This window comes from Notothenia coriiceps, unplaced genomic scaffold (genome assembly GCF_000735185.1).
Source record: "Notothenia coriiceps isolate Sejong01 unplaced genomic scaffold, NC01 NC01_scaffold00022019, whole genome shotgun sequence".
Lineage (NCBI taxonomy): Eukaryota > Metazoa > Chordata > Actinopteri > Perciformes > Nototheniidae > Notothenia > Notothenia coriiceps.
In genome coordinates this window covers 394,278-409,962 of record NW_011354720.1, presented here as the reverse complement: position 1 = coordinate 409,962, position 15,685 = coordinate 394,278, and the positions used below count along the sequence as shown (strand labels likewise).

Below are 15,685 nucleotides of genomic sequence, written 5' to 3'. Positions count from 1 at the left end.
GCACAGGCAATATGAGAAAGATAAAGAGCTTTTTGAACATTAAAGCATGGAGACATGTCACAGTAGAGGCACTACATACAAATATGAACCTGAAAATAGGTATATGTCCTCTTTAAACTGGGGCCCTCTTATTGCTCTAACACAATAAAGAATAATTTTCCAAGTCCAGAAGAATAAGAAAGAAGAATTGCAATTAAAACAAACTTGTTTATGATAAACTTAGCAATAATTAACAGACTTATAATTGAATTTGTAAGTTGCACTGCCAAAGCAGCTACAACAGAATTAAAAAGTGTTATAAAGATGCCAGACACGTACTGACTGAATATGCCCTCAACAAAGTGATAGAAAACTCCTGAAAAGGGTCTTGTTTATTGAGAAGGAATATGATGTCTGTACCAACTCTAAAGTACACTTCTCTGGCTCTTTACCAATAATAGATACATTCCCTCTATCTGTTTAGCTATTAAAATAGGACATGTGACTTTCAATTTCAGGGTTTCAAAAACACTCAGACACTCTTGTAGAGACATGAGAGTTTTCCTTTCAACTGGGTCAATAGCAAGTAAACAAAATCATTTTTTCATCATCTTATGTAACTCAGAGCCGTAGCTGGCTGTACTGTGCATGTTAAGCTTGTCAAATACTGATCACAGAGCCTTAGCAAAAGCCAACCCACAATCACATGTTCTAAAACCTATTTCATAATGTCTTATTTTATTCATTTATTATTTTTTTTTATTTGCTTATTTTTTGTTTTTGTTTGTTTTTGCCTGTCCTTGTTTGTCAACACTCCATCACACTGTAAAGCGTCTTTGAGTTCCAGAAAAGCGCTATATAAATATAATTTATTATTGTTATTATTATTATTATAATGCTAGGGCAGCTTCCTGAATATTTTTTTTTTAAAGAACTTCTGGTAACGCTACAATGAACAATAGTTCATAATACACTATTGAAAGGGGCCATTTATGCTTTTGGGTTAAAAAGTTTCTCTCCCACCCACACACGCCTCCATTGGACTCCTAACCAATCAGAGCAGACTGGGCTCTGGTTTCAGACATAGGGGGAAAAGAGGTGCTGCAGCACAGGCAGTTTGAGAAGAATAAAGACCTTTTGAACATTAAAGCATGTAAACATGCCACAGTAGAGACACAAAATATCATTACTGTATGAACCGTCACATTTGCATAATAGGGCCCCTTTAAGCTGTAAAATATTGATCACAGAGCCTAAACCTTAGCTAAAGCTTCTTCATGCTAGGGCACCTTCCCAAATACATTGCTTTGGAAGAACCTCTGGTAATACTAAAATCTATTGTAGTTCATAATTCACTCTTTAAGAGACTGACCAGTCAGTCTGTATATTTTGTATTATGACTTCAACAGGGAGAAAATATGATTATTTCAAAAAGAGCGCAGTGTTGTAATGTTGTGCTGTTTCTCTTTCTACAACAGCAAGTGGTGGAGAAAAACTCATTTTTTGTTGGTCTATTTTCTATATTGCAGGTCAAAAGAACATGCGAGTGACGAGCTTGCTAATTTGCCAGGGGCTGCTCTGGGTGGGCACTGCCCAAGGCCTCATTATCAATCTTCCAGTCCCCAAACTGGAGGGCATCCCCAAAATAACAGGTATGGATCAGACGGGCAGGCTCACTGTGGTTGAACAGCTTCTTGAGAGGTCAAAAATAATGTTATTTTTTATGGATGAAAATGACTCTGCACTGCCCATTATTGAGGTCACACTTGGTGGTTCTCAGAATCATTGCCAATATAACCAGGCAGGCAAACACACACATCACACTGTTCATATGTATATTGTTGCAGGGTAATTTAAAAACTGCCTGCCAGGGTTTTGTTAATTATGCCAAGTGAATGAGGTTGTTAGCTTCACACTTGCGGAAACCTGACCTTGTTATTCCAAGCTAGTTTATTGAAAACTATGTAAAAACAGCACAAACATCATCTCCCATTATTACTGTTACAGCAGCATAATCATAATAAATACAGTTAACTGTCATACATTATGATCCAGAGTTCAAGTCATTTTTAGTTCAAACTGCAGCTTGCTTAATAGTCTCTTGTAAGTGGACATTGACTCAGTGCACTGTTTGTATAGTGGTGCATTCATTTTGTAGGCTGTCCCAGTGTGTTGCATTGCAAGGGCTCCCTTGACAAAAAGCAATGGGATTTATCCATTGGATTTCGATATATTGATGAAAATAAGCATTATGAAAAACACACATTTCTGATGATTCTTAACATGTTCTGTTAAGCTCCACATATTACCACCACTTTATGATCTTTTAAACGTAAAGACAATTGACAAAAGTTATAAGCTAACGTTATGCTATAAACAAACTACATCATAGACGCATGGCTGCGCATCACCAATGCTGAGCTAAGATAAACTATCCGAGACTTGTGTCAGCGTCATGACGTTTTATAGTTTATTTAGTCACTTCTCAACAGCCACTGTTCGTTATGACACGTAGACGCTTTGGATATTCGCAAGTGAGTGTTGACTGACAAATGTCATGTTCGTACAACAAAACGTGAAACTCTTTTAAGCTTTTGTCGACCCAACACTTTATTTTCACGCTTCTAACCATCTCTGTTGAATTTGAGACAAGGGAACCGGAAGGTGTAAAACTCATTTCCAGATTTGAGGACTCATTCCTGCACCACTCTAATGTCCCTCTGCATGACCTTTAATATCATATCTTACTTCCTCCTACAGGAAAGGGAATGGTCTCTCTGAATGCACATTGTGGGCCTGTTGAGTTCCTGGTCGCCACCACCAGCTCTCTGTCCCCTGACCTCCTGAAGAGAGACTCTTTTGGGGAAGGGCCGGACTCTGCGTTTGGCGGCGAGGACCGCAGCGACACCTCCTCCCAGGAGTCCCTGCAGCAGTCCTACCAGGGGGAGGGGCGGGGCAAAGGCCGCGGCGTCCTGCTGCAGTACAAGCTGCGCTCCACATCGGGACTGCCCGGGCGCCCGCTGACAGCGCTGGGCGACGAGGCGTCAGACTCCTCCCTGGAGTCCTTGGAGCACAGCGTGGAAGACGGGTCCATCTACGAGCTCAGCGACGACCCAGACATGTGGGTCCGGGGACGTCCTTGTGAGCGGGAGGGGGGCCGCAGGGACAGGGTGATCTCTGCGGCGGTCATCTCTGGAGGAAAGGGCTTCCGTAGACTGAAGGAAGGAGCGGCAGCCGGCACGAAGACGAGCGGGGAGGGTTTAGAGAATAATCTGATGGTGTGGCAGCTCCCTCTGACAGTGTGATATGGAAAACATACGGCAAGGTGAGGAGTATTTATAGCCGTATACCCAGCTTAGCCTTGAATCAACCGCTCCATATATTCAAGGGATTTAATAAACATGTTTGATGTGAAGGCGTCGCGGAGCTTGACATGTCATGATCTAGCCTGTGAATAAGGAAGCAGAGGCGCTGTCAGCCAATAGGATGCTTTGAATGTTTCGGGGTTGTGCGTCACCATCAGCAGTGGCACAGGCCGCCTCAGATTAGCTCCCTGTGATTGTTTTGATCTGGTTCCTGCCTTCGTTAAGACTGATACGCCTCAATTTAACCTCATCATGGCGCCGTGTGCTGTGCCACATTAATTTTACGCGAATGACTTCTGTGCGAGCGGCCGTGGACGGCGCGCCTTTGAGAGGCAGCCTTTGTTGAATCTGCCACGCTCTGCAGAGTCGGAGATGGACATCTTTTATCTGATCCTGGGGGAGAGATCCCATCTGTTTGGAGCTGAGAGCCGGGGACTTCCACCGCATCACAAAGCACATTAGCATCACTTTATTAGCTTTGCCAGCCTTTCTCTCGTCCCATACAATGTGAATGTATGATACCTTCTATTGTGTCTCAAAATTGAATCTGTGCTCTCTTTAAAAAAAAGAAAAAAGGATTGAATGTTTCCTGTTTGTTGCAGCTGTTGCAGATATCACTTTTGGTTATGGAAAACCATATGGAAAAAAGACTCAAAGATGTTATTGCGCCAAATTACAGAATCTACATTTGCACTGTAGAAATCCTGTAATATCTCCGATATATGTTCAGGAAAAAGAAACTTCTTGGTGCCACATATTATTTTGCCCAGATAAAACACTGTTTTTTCCTTTGTTCATGTCATCCATCAGAGAAATGAAACACATGCGCACAGGGTTGTGACACAGCTGGAAACCCCAGTTACACATCAAAGGCAAAACTCTAAAAATAATAATGAATGATAAAATAAAAGCGCTACAGCTATCAAAACTGCTATCAGATATGTATCAACAGTGAAAACATAGCTCAGAGGGCCACTAATTACTCATTATTATTTATAACAAACAACATGATTCAGATTTAAAGATGGTGTTTAATGAAACATAGCATACAATTAACAGACATTGATGTATATTATCTCTGATATTCGCCAGGACCTAGCCTCATGTGTCATCAACACTTGTTTTGAAGCTAATATCTGGTAAATATTTGGAGTTTAAGGCAAACATTAATATTCTATGGTCAAGAAATGAGCATGACGTTAACATTTTAGTGATTATCATGTTTCAAGATCATTTGAAATATTACATAGTCAATCTTTAACCAGATTTTAAAAACATTTTAAACACATTTAAGGTATAAAAATGCATTGATATTCGGTCTGTACAAGCTCTTCTTTTTCGTTAATCATAAAATGATGAGATGTTGCCAAAATAGCAACATGAGTATGGTGAATCACAGCTGGTATAATAAGCACTAAGTGGTACTGTGGAATATTGCTAAGTGTTTGCTTCATAACTTTTTATTTGGATCTTATGGTAACATTGGCAGGCTTTTGAACATTGACATCAATCCTGCAGATTAACAGTGCATGTTCAGTGTTAAACAAGTGGGCGGAGGAAAATCACAAATATGAAAGCAGCTTTGTGGATTTTCAATAAAATGGAGAGCAGGTGAAGGTTGTGTTATATAACTTTTCTCCACATATATCTCTACTTAGCCCTTCCGCCACAAAAGGAATTTCATCTTATCCTTTCATCACAGACGAAGCGCAAAGTTCATGTTTTGTTTTTCCCTACGGCTATTTCAGGTTTATTTTCCCTTTTCTTCTTCTCCTGCTCACAACTGACTGCATCAAAAGCATTTAAACATCCTGCCTTCAGCCGGAATCACTGAAAAAAAAATGACTACGTCCTTGGATGCTGTCATCTAAATGTAAATCTCGATGTCACGTCAGAAATGTATACTCTTAATTCATGTGAGATTCAATGCTGCTGGATCCATAACGCCATGATGGTCACTGCGGAGGTTGTTAGCTCAACCCTAACCAGGGGAGGAGTGTGTTTTCCTCGAGTTTCATAAGCTTATCAACTGAGATACAGTATCATCTCCAACTGATATTTGATGGACATTATTTCAAACAATTCATCTTCTTACACTACATGTGTACAGGTATTATCCATGCACTGAATATTAATACTTATGAATGAACGTACTGTACTACTAATTTTAAATGTTACTAATTAAACCTGCATTCCCTCTTGTAAAGAGGACTCTGCAACAGTGTTGATGTATAAAATGAGATTGTGGTGTTAAAGGAGAAGTCTAGTTAATTTTTGAAAGGTTTGGCCATCATTCAACACATACAGTAAGATTTGTACAGTGGCCAACGGGTGCAAATGCACTACAACGGTGCAAAACATTTCCATTTGGAGAAATTTGCTGCAGCTAAAGAAATTATGTTAATACAAAAACACAAATGGGCTAAAATATCCAAATGAATAATATTTTAGTAACTTGACAACACATGTGCAGCATTTAGAAAAACGTGTGCAGCTTTTACCTAAAGTGTTGCACTAACAAAACGCTGCAAATGCAAAACGCTGCAAATGCAAAACGCTGCAAGAAGCTCAAAACACATCAGAAAACTAAAAACTGATGCACACAACTGGAACTGGAAGCTTGTTGTTGTTCAGGAGTTATAGTGTTGGCCAATTGTCACTATTGTTGGAAAGGTACCAAAAACGTAAGTGGCTTTTTTCAACAATTGCAATAGTAACAATTCCTTCCGGTATTACTAACTAGACAACTGTATAATCCCTGAACGTCAACAAGCACTCTGGTCCAAGCTGATTTTTGTGTTTTTAATTTTCAGTGTTTTGCTTTTAATTTATGCAGCGCTTTTAGTAAATCCTGTGCATGTTTCGTCAAGTTGGTGAATGTTTGCTAAATGCTGCAGATGTGTTGTCGTGAAGTTGGTTCATTTGCATGTATTAATGCGCATTGGTATTTTTTATTTGCATTGTTTTGAAACTGCAGCGCAGTTCTCCTAATGGAAGTCTTTTGGGCCTTTGTAGCCATTTGCACCTGTCAGCCTCCGTAGATTTCAGAGATTATAGTCAGACCTTAAAAAAAGATTTTCACTTTGGTCAGATCTCGAATATGTTTTCACATTAGGCCGTAATCCTCTTCCATACATATACATATCTGGGATTGATGGAAACATCACTAAAAACAAGTCAGCACTATAAGAAACACAAACAGTCCAATGATCATACAGGTTTTAAACAAACACTTTGCATTTTCAGAATTCTTGGTAAGCAACACAGGAAGAAACCTTTTTTTCAGCTAAATAGTCTGACATCTGTCACAGTTTACACACTGACTTCCATGTTCAACTTTGCCCTACCATAGCACCGTTTGTTCCTGTGCGATGAGGCGTGATTACTGACATGATGGGTGCGTTGACCTTTAGTTTTACCACCTGTTGTGCAAGTGTTCACAGCCTGTGTGATCATCTGGCTGCTCTTCTCTTAACCTGTCACATCTTGTTGGAGGGATACCTCACCGATTGCTTTGGTGTGTACAAAATGGAGAATAATTACATTAAATGATGGCCAAATCTGTTAAGTAAGGTTAAAACAATTATTAACTGGAATAATCCTTTAAGCAAGAGTATTACACTTGATGCCGTCACAGGCGTGTGGAAACACGCTGCTCATTTCTCCTTGGTACTTTAATGTTACATGTCTAACAGGCGAATGCTGAATTAAAAATATGTTTAAACTTGAGTTTGTCCTTTTTTTATTTCACTGAATCATATTGATGTGGCTTTATTTTGTCAAAGGTACAGTAGGCTTTGAGATAAACCGTACATCTGTAGCATTATTATGCTAACTCTGTTACACTTTCTTTATGACTCAGCAGCAGAAAATCTAGTCCTTGATGTTTCATTTGGATTATCGTATCACGTTGTTGCTGTTTGATTATTCAAATTACAATAAGCTTACCTCTGTGTCTGCTGGAAGCATAGGAAGCCAGGGCTTAAAAACAACACAGAAAGGAAAAACTGAATAGTAAAAAGAAAAAAGACTCGTAATTTAGTTATGTTAATTTAGTCCTCAGCGGCGTTCATCTCTAGTACTCTAGCCTCTAGACATCACATTAAGGGTAGTCCAGTGTAGTTGTTGTCGCTTTCTCAAGAGCATTGCTAGCTTAAAGTCAAAAGAAAATTCAAATTAGTGAGTTGATTTGAGAGAACATAATAATGAACGCTTTTTGGTTAAACTACTAATATAATAAAACTACCCTTGGATTGACATATCTTTTTATCAAAGAGAACATATGCTCATTTTTCAGGTTCTTATTTTGTGCCTCTACTGTGTCATTTTTCCATGTTTTGTAGCAGGATGGGGGAAAAGAAAATACAGAATATTCCTTCCCTGATCACAAAGGGGTGAACAAGCCACACCTGAGAGCTGGGGGAAGCTAATCAGAAAAATGAGTCATACCTGTGAGCTGTGGAGGAGAGAAGAGCACTCTGCACTGGTGAAAGAGGGAAGAAGTGGAAGTCGGATCCAGCTGACATACCCAGTTGGATTTTTGGAATGCCACTGAACCCAGGAGCTGGTAGGATCATTTTCTGACCTGCATTCTGATCTGTGATTTTGCCTGGCTTGCACTCCCAGGTTGGGGATGGCCCTGAATTCTTCATTCATATACACCCATCCACCTGAACTGCAGTAATCTCAAATTGAACTGGCCTGTGTGACTGGAGTGTTAAACAACAATACAAACTTCTCAGACGAACACATTCATTCATTCATTCACTCACTCACTCCTCATGGTTTTGAGAAATTAGTCCTCTGTTATTTAATTAATGAATTCCTGTTTTGTTATTTGATCCTTTGATTGACATTTAGTTTTGGACATTTTGAGTTTAAGTGTTTTTGGTATGGGACTGTATTTTGATCATTTTGCATTGTGATGCGCTTATTCAAATGTTTGGATTATCCTAGCTTGGTCACCGGGCATTCCCTTTTTTTTATATTTTAGATAAATAATGTATACATTCTAGAGATAGAAGCGCGATATTAGGTAGTGATGTCACTATGTCAAACTAGTAAATAAAGAAGTCCAATCGAGGCGTTTCTCTGGATGGAACTAGGGATTTTAGCCTTGGCAGACCATTTACATGCAGAATAACCATAACACACAACAGGGAAGAGAAAACACCATAAAGGGGCCCCTTTTAGATAGGTTTGGTCAATGTTACATTAAAAGTAGAAGCTAGGAGTAAAAACAAGGAGAGGAAGGAGGAGATGCAGCAGGAATCTCTTCCTATGTGCAGAGTGAAACTCCTCAGATAAATGATGACCATTGAGACTTGGTTTTGTCACATATTTTAAGCCTCTTCACCTTTATTATGCCAGCGGCTTATGTCACTTCAGGGAGACAAGTGGAGGCGGGGTAGTTATGACTGCTTTATCTCCGTCTCTTTCCCTCGCTGTGTTTCTTTTTTTGCCTCTCTCTTCTACATGTGTCAAAGAAGTCCTCCAGGAATACAAATCTATCATCCATCAAAGTAGGAAGTGAAGCTGTTTGCTTTTTCCTCATCAATGTGTGCTGCTGACCTTTGACCTGAACGCTACATTAATAGCCTCCTCCTCCTCCCAACTCCACATGGAGCAGTCAGGTCACATAAAGCCCCCCCGTCGGCGCTGACATTGTCACATAAAGGGGTCTCTACATCCACAGGAATTAGCCTCAGCTGTAGCCTTTAGGAATTTAGCAGGGAAGGTCAATGCTAAAAGGAAGCGCTAACTAAGTGCTGGAATGTAACTAAGCACGTTAAAACTACAAACTTTAACACCCTGCACTGCGCATGACTTGCACTGTACTACATACACAGTGGTGAAATGTAGTATTACATTTACTCAACTTGTACTATTTAGACATAGCTTCAGGCCCGCCCCTCCCTACACGCAGATCACACAAACTGCGTAGGCGTAGGGCCTCATCTTATGCGCAAATGCGGCGCAATTACAATGCCCTGCATAGCTTATTTGTACTTAAGTAGGGATGCTCCGATCGATCGGCCACCGATCGATATCGGCCGATACTCACTCTCTTCCGATCGATCGGTGTTCCCTAAAAATGCCGATCGCGAGAGTCGATCGCATGACGTAAAATGATGACGTAAAATACATGACACTTTACTCTGCGCGGCAAAACAAGCTCGCCAAAATGGCTTTGCGAGTCTGGCAGTATTTTAAGATGCCCGAAAATGACAATAAAATAGCGGTATGCAACGTGTGTGAAGCAGAAATCCTGCAGCTCCACCCGCTGTGACGGACCGGTGAGCGGAGCGAAACACACTAAGAGTTAGACCTAACACACTTAGCTGTTTTATCTACCTCTGGAACAAGCTAAACTAGTTATACATATATTTATTCTTCACTGTCGCGTTACTGATTACTGGATCAGTGAGCTGCATGAGATACTGACAGTCAGGGGCGGACTGGCCATCGGGACGTTCGGGACGAATCCCGATGGGCCGGTACTGAGGTGGGCCGGTCGGACGATGTGGTCCGNGGTCTGAAGGGGAGTGGCTTAGCTTGACCCTGGATTCAGAGGGACAGGAGGTGAAAAGGGGTGGAGGAGGGTTGCGTCGAGTCACCTGAAATGACAGCTGTCAGAGGGGAGAGCAGATTTAAAAGGTTTAGCGGAGCGCTATGATAGGCTTGTGAGATTAGAGCAAAGTGATTGGTTAAGCTGGGGAGTGACGCCCCCGATCACTTAATGTTACTTACTTAGTAGTAACATGGAAATAGTAAATTAATGAGTAAAGAAGATCTTCCTGGTTGAACTTGCGCTGAGCTTCAGTTCTGCAAATTAACAGTTTGAAATATCTTAATCATTAAATTGCCATAATAAGTTATTATCTCTATGGGCATTGGGCAGTGCTTGCTAGAATAAGCCATACCGTCTCTGCTTTGCTCAGTCGAACACACATTGGTTAGCAGTTACCGTTAGTTAAATACACTTGTTATGCAATATTGAGCAAACAACCATGTTAGATAAACGAGAAGCTTGTTGGAAACGCAAAACGCCATCAGGCTTTTATTACGTTTTCTAGTAACTTATCCTGCTGTTGACCCCCTTCGCCCATCATGGCTCCAACATGTTTAAGTTTGAGATGTTCTCGCATTCTTGTGCTCCCAGGCTGTTGATATTAGACTAACAATTTTCTCCGTGCTTCTCTCCGTCTTCGCCTGAATGTTTATTTCTTTAAGTGACGTAGCCAGCTCCTCAAAACAGCGAGTAACAACATCCCAACAAATCGATAAGGAAATTCATTGCAAACTTTTTTATCATCACATTTTATCGATTCGTTGTAGCAGCCCTACTGATGAGGTTAATTTTTCCCTGAAATGGTGGTAAATATTTTAAGTTTCGGGATCAGGAAGTTTAGTTCAACAAATAAAATAAACGTTTTACTACTTTAAGTTGGACATTTTCTTGAATGTACAAAACCTTTTGTGGTTGTGGTGATATGGACAGTTTTATACCTTCAGTTATTGCTCATTTATCTCCACTCCTAAGTGGCCAGTAGGGGCCTATACTGATCAACATTTACTCCAATAATAAAATAGAATAACTGAAAACTAATTGATGTACATAGAAAGTTTGGTTGCGGTTTGAACAAGAGCATCTGAATTAATTATATACATAATATGTGTTATCTGCTAAAGTTAGCCAGGGTAAGAGATTATTGAATCCCTGTTTTTTTTAATACTGAAGTGAGTCAATTCACGATGGAGTAAGATTCAACGCTTACTAGTTTTGGATAGCAGAGGTAGACACATCTAGGGTCTATAACCTGAGTGCAACACCTTTTCTCCTAAACTTATTGAGGCTTTCAGATAAAGTAGGAATTTTTGCATGAGAGAATCCTAAAACAGTCATTTTCGAGGATGGGGTGGAATTGCCACAGGATGGATGGATTAGTCAATGCCAAACAACCACCATAGAGTTACTTGTGCTAAATGAAAGACTGTCATTAATTCAAAAGCAGTTAATAATGGATGAGGGGAGACATCACTGAAAGCTATTTACGGTTTGAGGAGGTGGACATTTGAATAGATGACCCTTCCCTCTCTCGCAGTGACAGTCGAGGGTTACTTTACAAAACTGTTGGCAGCAGAAGATCTTCCTGTAGCAGACAGACAGAGCTGCTGTCACTCAACACTGAGCTGTCACCCTGTGCAGATACTACGAGTGTGTGTGTGTGTGTGTGTGTGTGTGTGTGTGTGTGTGTGTGTGTGTGTGTTCGTGTGTGTCAATGAGACAGGTCTGAATTAATGAGAGGTACGTGTCAAGGGGAGAGAGAGGCGTTGAGGAGGAAGGAGGGCAAAGATGGCGGCTGAGTGGTGATTACAGCACGTGTGTATGTAGGAATGGCTCTTAAAATAATAATTGTATTGCTTCCCGACTGGTTATCGAATCAGATGAATCTTTAAAGTTACAATCTTAAACAGATTCATGTTAAAACATTCCAGTTACTTCATGTTGCTGATATAAAGATACCATTAACCAGGGGCGGACTGGGACTACAAATCGGCCCGGGACTCTCGACCAGCCCACTTCGGTACCGCTGGCCCACCGCGGTGCTCGTGACTTACCGCAGAGGTAGACATTAAGGGTAAAATGCCACTGGCATTATATTATCACTGGCCCCACCATTGTAACCACTGGCCCGGAGCACTCGTCCAAAAAAAAATCGACTAATAATGAAGAAAATTAACACATTTGTTGCAATAGTAATGTATGCACAAACTACATTACTACTTGTACTACAACATTTGAATCATCAGTTCTTCCTCATTTTCCTCAATTGTTCATATTTGGTTTATTAAAAATAATGATATTGTGGTCATTGTTAAAAAATGTCTGCATAAAAAAAGAGTACTCCTCTATGCAGGCCGACTGTTTTTGCACGTAAATAGTTGAAAAAAGAAGAACCCCGCGCCGCCATGAAAAGAGTTGGACACGTCTTCGAAACAGCGCCTTGGCCGCGAAGTGAAGGGAACCAAAATACGCGCATCCGAGTGGAGAGTTGATACTACGGTTGATGAGTTTGCTTCAGAAGAAGCGAGCATGTAGTCGGCTGGTATACGCATGTTAATCCTTCTATCTGTTATATTATCATAAACTGCCTCTTTGACAGGGCGTCAATCCTTTACTCTTCCCAGTATTAGATTAGATGATGTATGCGGTGAATGGGGGGGGGGGGGGGAACGAGATTGAGGACCTCGTCCTTCCGTAGCTGTATATATTTATTAGTTATGGNTTTATAAAAAAAGGAACATTTACTTAAAGGGGACCAATCATGCAAAATGCAGTTTGTGATGTCTTTCCCCGACGCACCTGGGACACATATTTATGTATAAAAGACATCACAAACTGCATTTTGCATGATTGGTCCCCTTTAAGTAAATGTTCCTTTTTTTATAAACACATTCAAAAGGCCCTCTTGTGATGTATATTGATACATGTTTCTGTCTGGCCTCCTTGTTATTTAATACATACAGAAAAAAAATGTATTCAATTCCTTATCTACCAATATACACGGTGAATGTAAAGCAAACATGGTCTTATTTGAAATGAGGACACTTATCGCGTATATGTATATGCACTCTTCATAGACAGCAGTACTGTATGTGACAGGGTTGTTTTTATTCCTCCAATAGCCCCTGGACTGGAAATGCATCGAGGACTGTCTCTCCGCTCGGCGGCATTGAAGCCATGTTGCAGAACGATCCCTGAGATGATAAAGAGAGGAAAGTGAAAAGTCACATCCTGTCACATCTCATGATCTCTCGGCTGAAATGTGAGGCCTGCAGGGCCTTGAGGGTGACATCCTCCATATACCAACACACCACGACGCAGTGAATGAGGAGGGTGGAGGAACGAAGGGGGTGAAGAGGAGAGGGGTGGAGCATGTGGAGGAAAAAACAGAGATGGGGATTTAATGGTAAATAAGCTTGTGTAGAAGCAACTCATTCTGTCCCTCCCTATCTCTCTCCCTCAATCGCTGTCGCTGTGAGACAGATACCCCAACCTCAAAGTGACAGGCCCTCAAACGACTTGGCGAGGAAACCAAGCATTAATTAAGTCATTGCCGGACTGTAATTTCCTTGAGAAGTGAAAAAATGCACGAGAAAAGGTTACTGAGACCTTTTCTGTGTCAAAATTACCATTCGTCATGAATATTAATGCACCTAATGAAGACAACCTTTGCTTCATCAAGAATGTTCTGGAGCAGGGTGCCACGCTGATAGACTCTCCCTGGCTGTTTTTCTCCTTCAGTCAGGAGGGGGAACTGACACACACACACACACACACACACACACACACACACACACACACACACACACACACACACACACACACACACACACACACACACAGGGGTTTACCATGCCTGAGTCACATTAATGCATATTTTTCTTTATGAAGAGCAACAAATCCCTTTCAAATGCAAAAGCACAATATTTGGCCAAACAGGCTTCTAAAATAGCTGCATTTAAATACTCACAGGGAAGAATATACTGTATGTTTCATAATTGTTAAAGGTTTTGTAATTTAAAATGATTTTGTAGAAGGTTCTACTATGAAGACCACAATACGAACCATTATGCTTTATAATCACAGGGAATAAAAACCAAAGTAAAACTACAAAAATATTTAAAAAATCAAGAACAATAAATCCACTAATGACGATAATGATAACGATTCCGACACACTACATAAATACTCAGTTCAGTGACTGAAATACAAATGAAATAAATAAATAAAAAATAAATAAAACCAAGTAAGTTCCTTATTAATGATCATTTAATCATTTTGTTTAGCAAATTATGTCTTTTGATTTACTTTACAATTAACAACTTAATAATTTAGATTGTGCAATTCAGCTTTGATATCTTTTGAATTTTGTATTTTATTAGTCAATTTATTGAACATGTCATACAACACTATATTTATTGCAATAATCATGTTATATTTTGCAGTAATATGTAAATATTTGTACTTCTTGATATATATTATAAATTATTTATTTATATATGAAATAAACCCTTTTTCAGTATTGTTCCACCAGGGCTGCCTTTCCCGCCTTTGCCCATCTACACACCTGCTCTGAATCAGCCTTGTTAGTCCTTCCTGCTGCCAGAGTTCTTCCAGCCAATCAGCTGCATGCATGCTCTCAACCTAATCACCTCGTTCGCCACACCTGAGCCTCTGCCCATCTCTCCACCTGCACTCCATCCTCTCCTCAGGTAGGTTTTAAAGTCCTGTTTGTTTCAGTTCAGTCTTTGTTTCCCTCTTGGTTTTGACGCTTCCGTTGTGCCTTGCTTGCGCCAAACTTTGGCTCAAAGTTATTTCTCTTAGTTCCCATGGCCTACTGTGTTCTGTGTTTAGGTCCAACTGCTTTACTCTTTAGGATGTTTACTTTATTTTGGCATTTCTCTGAACATAACAGCCTGTTTATTGCATTCATTTTTAAAACACAAAGTGGAAAGCAAATGATTGATGCAAGCTCAGGAAAAAAAATAATGGCCATTACTACAATATGGCAATTGATGGTACATGACATTTTTTGGATTTTAGACGATACTACTTTAATTTTGTTCAAGGATATCTTCCCTCTTTACCAAAGCATACCTGAAAGATAAATGACATCACATCCTGTACATCACATGTTTCTTAGAGTGAGTTTTAGAGCAGATATAACATATTTTATATTGGTTAATGGCAGGGGCGGACTGGCCATCGGGACGTTCGGGACGAATCCCGATGGGCCGGCACTGAAGTGGGCCGGTCATGTGGGCCGTCCGGTAACCGGCAGGGCTTGGCATTATAAATGGCCCGCTGGCCCGGAAGCACTATTTAGACACCCCGGGCCAGCAAAACGTACTTTCCACTTGCCCGCTCGGGCCACTAAAAATATTGCTTTAAAAAAATGTGTCCTTTGGTATTGGTATTTTGACTAGCAATTTAGTTAAATTGTTTAGTTTATCACAACATAGCATTCCGTGAGTCGGTTGCAGGTCGGTTGTCGTTGTTGGGTGAAAAGCAAACAGCTATTTGCTGCGGAGCGCAGCGCGAGCAGGCTCCGAGCCTGCTCCTTCACTACAGACTATCGCGCCACCTAACCATTCGCCAAAAATGTTTTTAATACCAGCGGTAACCGGCAAAGCACCGGGCAAAAAACAATCTCCAAATAAAAGAAAGTCACCGGAGGAGTTAAAGGAGAGTGACAGGGAGCATGAGAAGAAGAGGGAGAGAAAGTTTCAGCCAGCTTGATCAATGGAGTTGGCTTCTAGTGGTGCAGTGACGC

At 40.6% G+C, this 15,685-nt stretch overlaps 1 protein-coding gene across 1 annotated transcript; it reads left to right on the top strand.

Moving 5' to 3' along the window:
• Positions 1-1,487: 1,487 nt before the first annotated feature.
• LOC104953618 (rho guanine nucleotide exchange factor 10-like protein) lies at positions 1,488-7,073 on the top strand. The gene is made up of 2 exons (XM_010780580.1): positions 1,488-1,631; positions 2,740-7,073. Exons 1-2 carry the CDS (start codon positions 1,520-1,522, stop codon positions 3,282-3,284), a joined length of 657 nt encoding a protein of 218 aa, XP_010778882.1. The 5' UTR covers positions 1,488-1,519; the 3' UTR covers positions 3,285-7,073.
• The last annotated feature ends 8,612 nt before the right edge of the window (positions 7,074-15,685 follow it).

Excerpts from the sequence above, each read along its gene's own strand:
- LOC104953618 (XM_010780580.1), top strand. The coding sequence starts at position 1,520 with ATGCGAGTGACGAGCTTGCTAATTTGCCAGGGGCTGCTCTGGGTGGGC. Across the intron at positions 1,632-2,739 it reads GGGCATCCCCAAAATAACAG|GAAAGGGAATGGTCTCTCTG; the intron begins GTATGGATCAGA and ends TTCCTCCTACAG.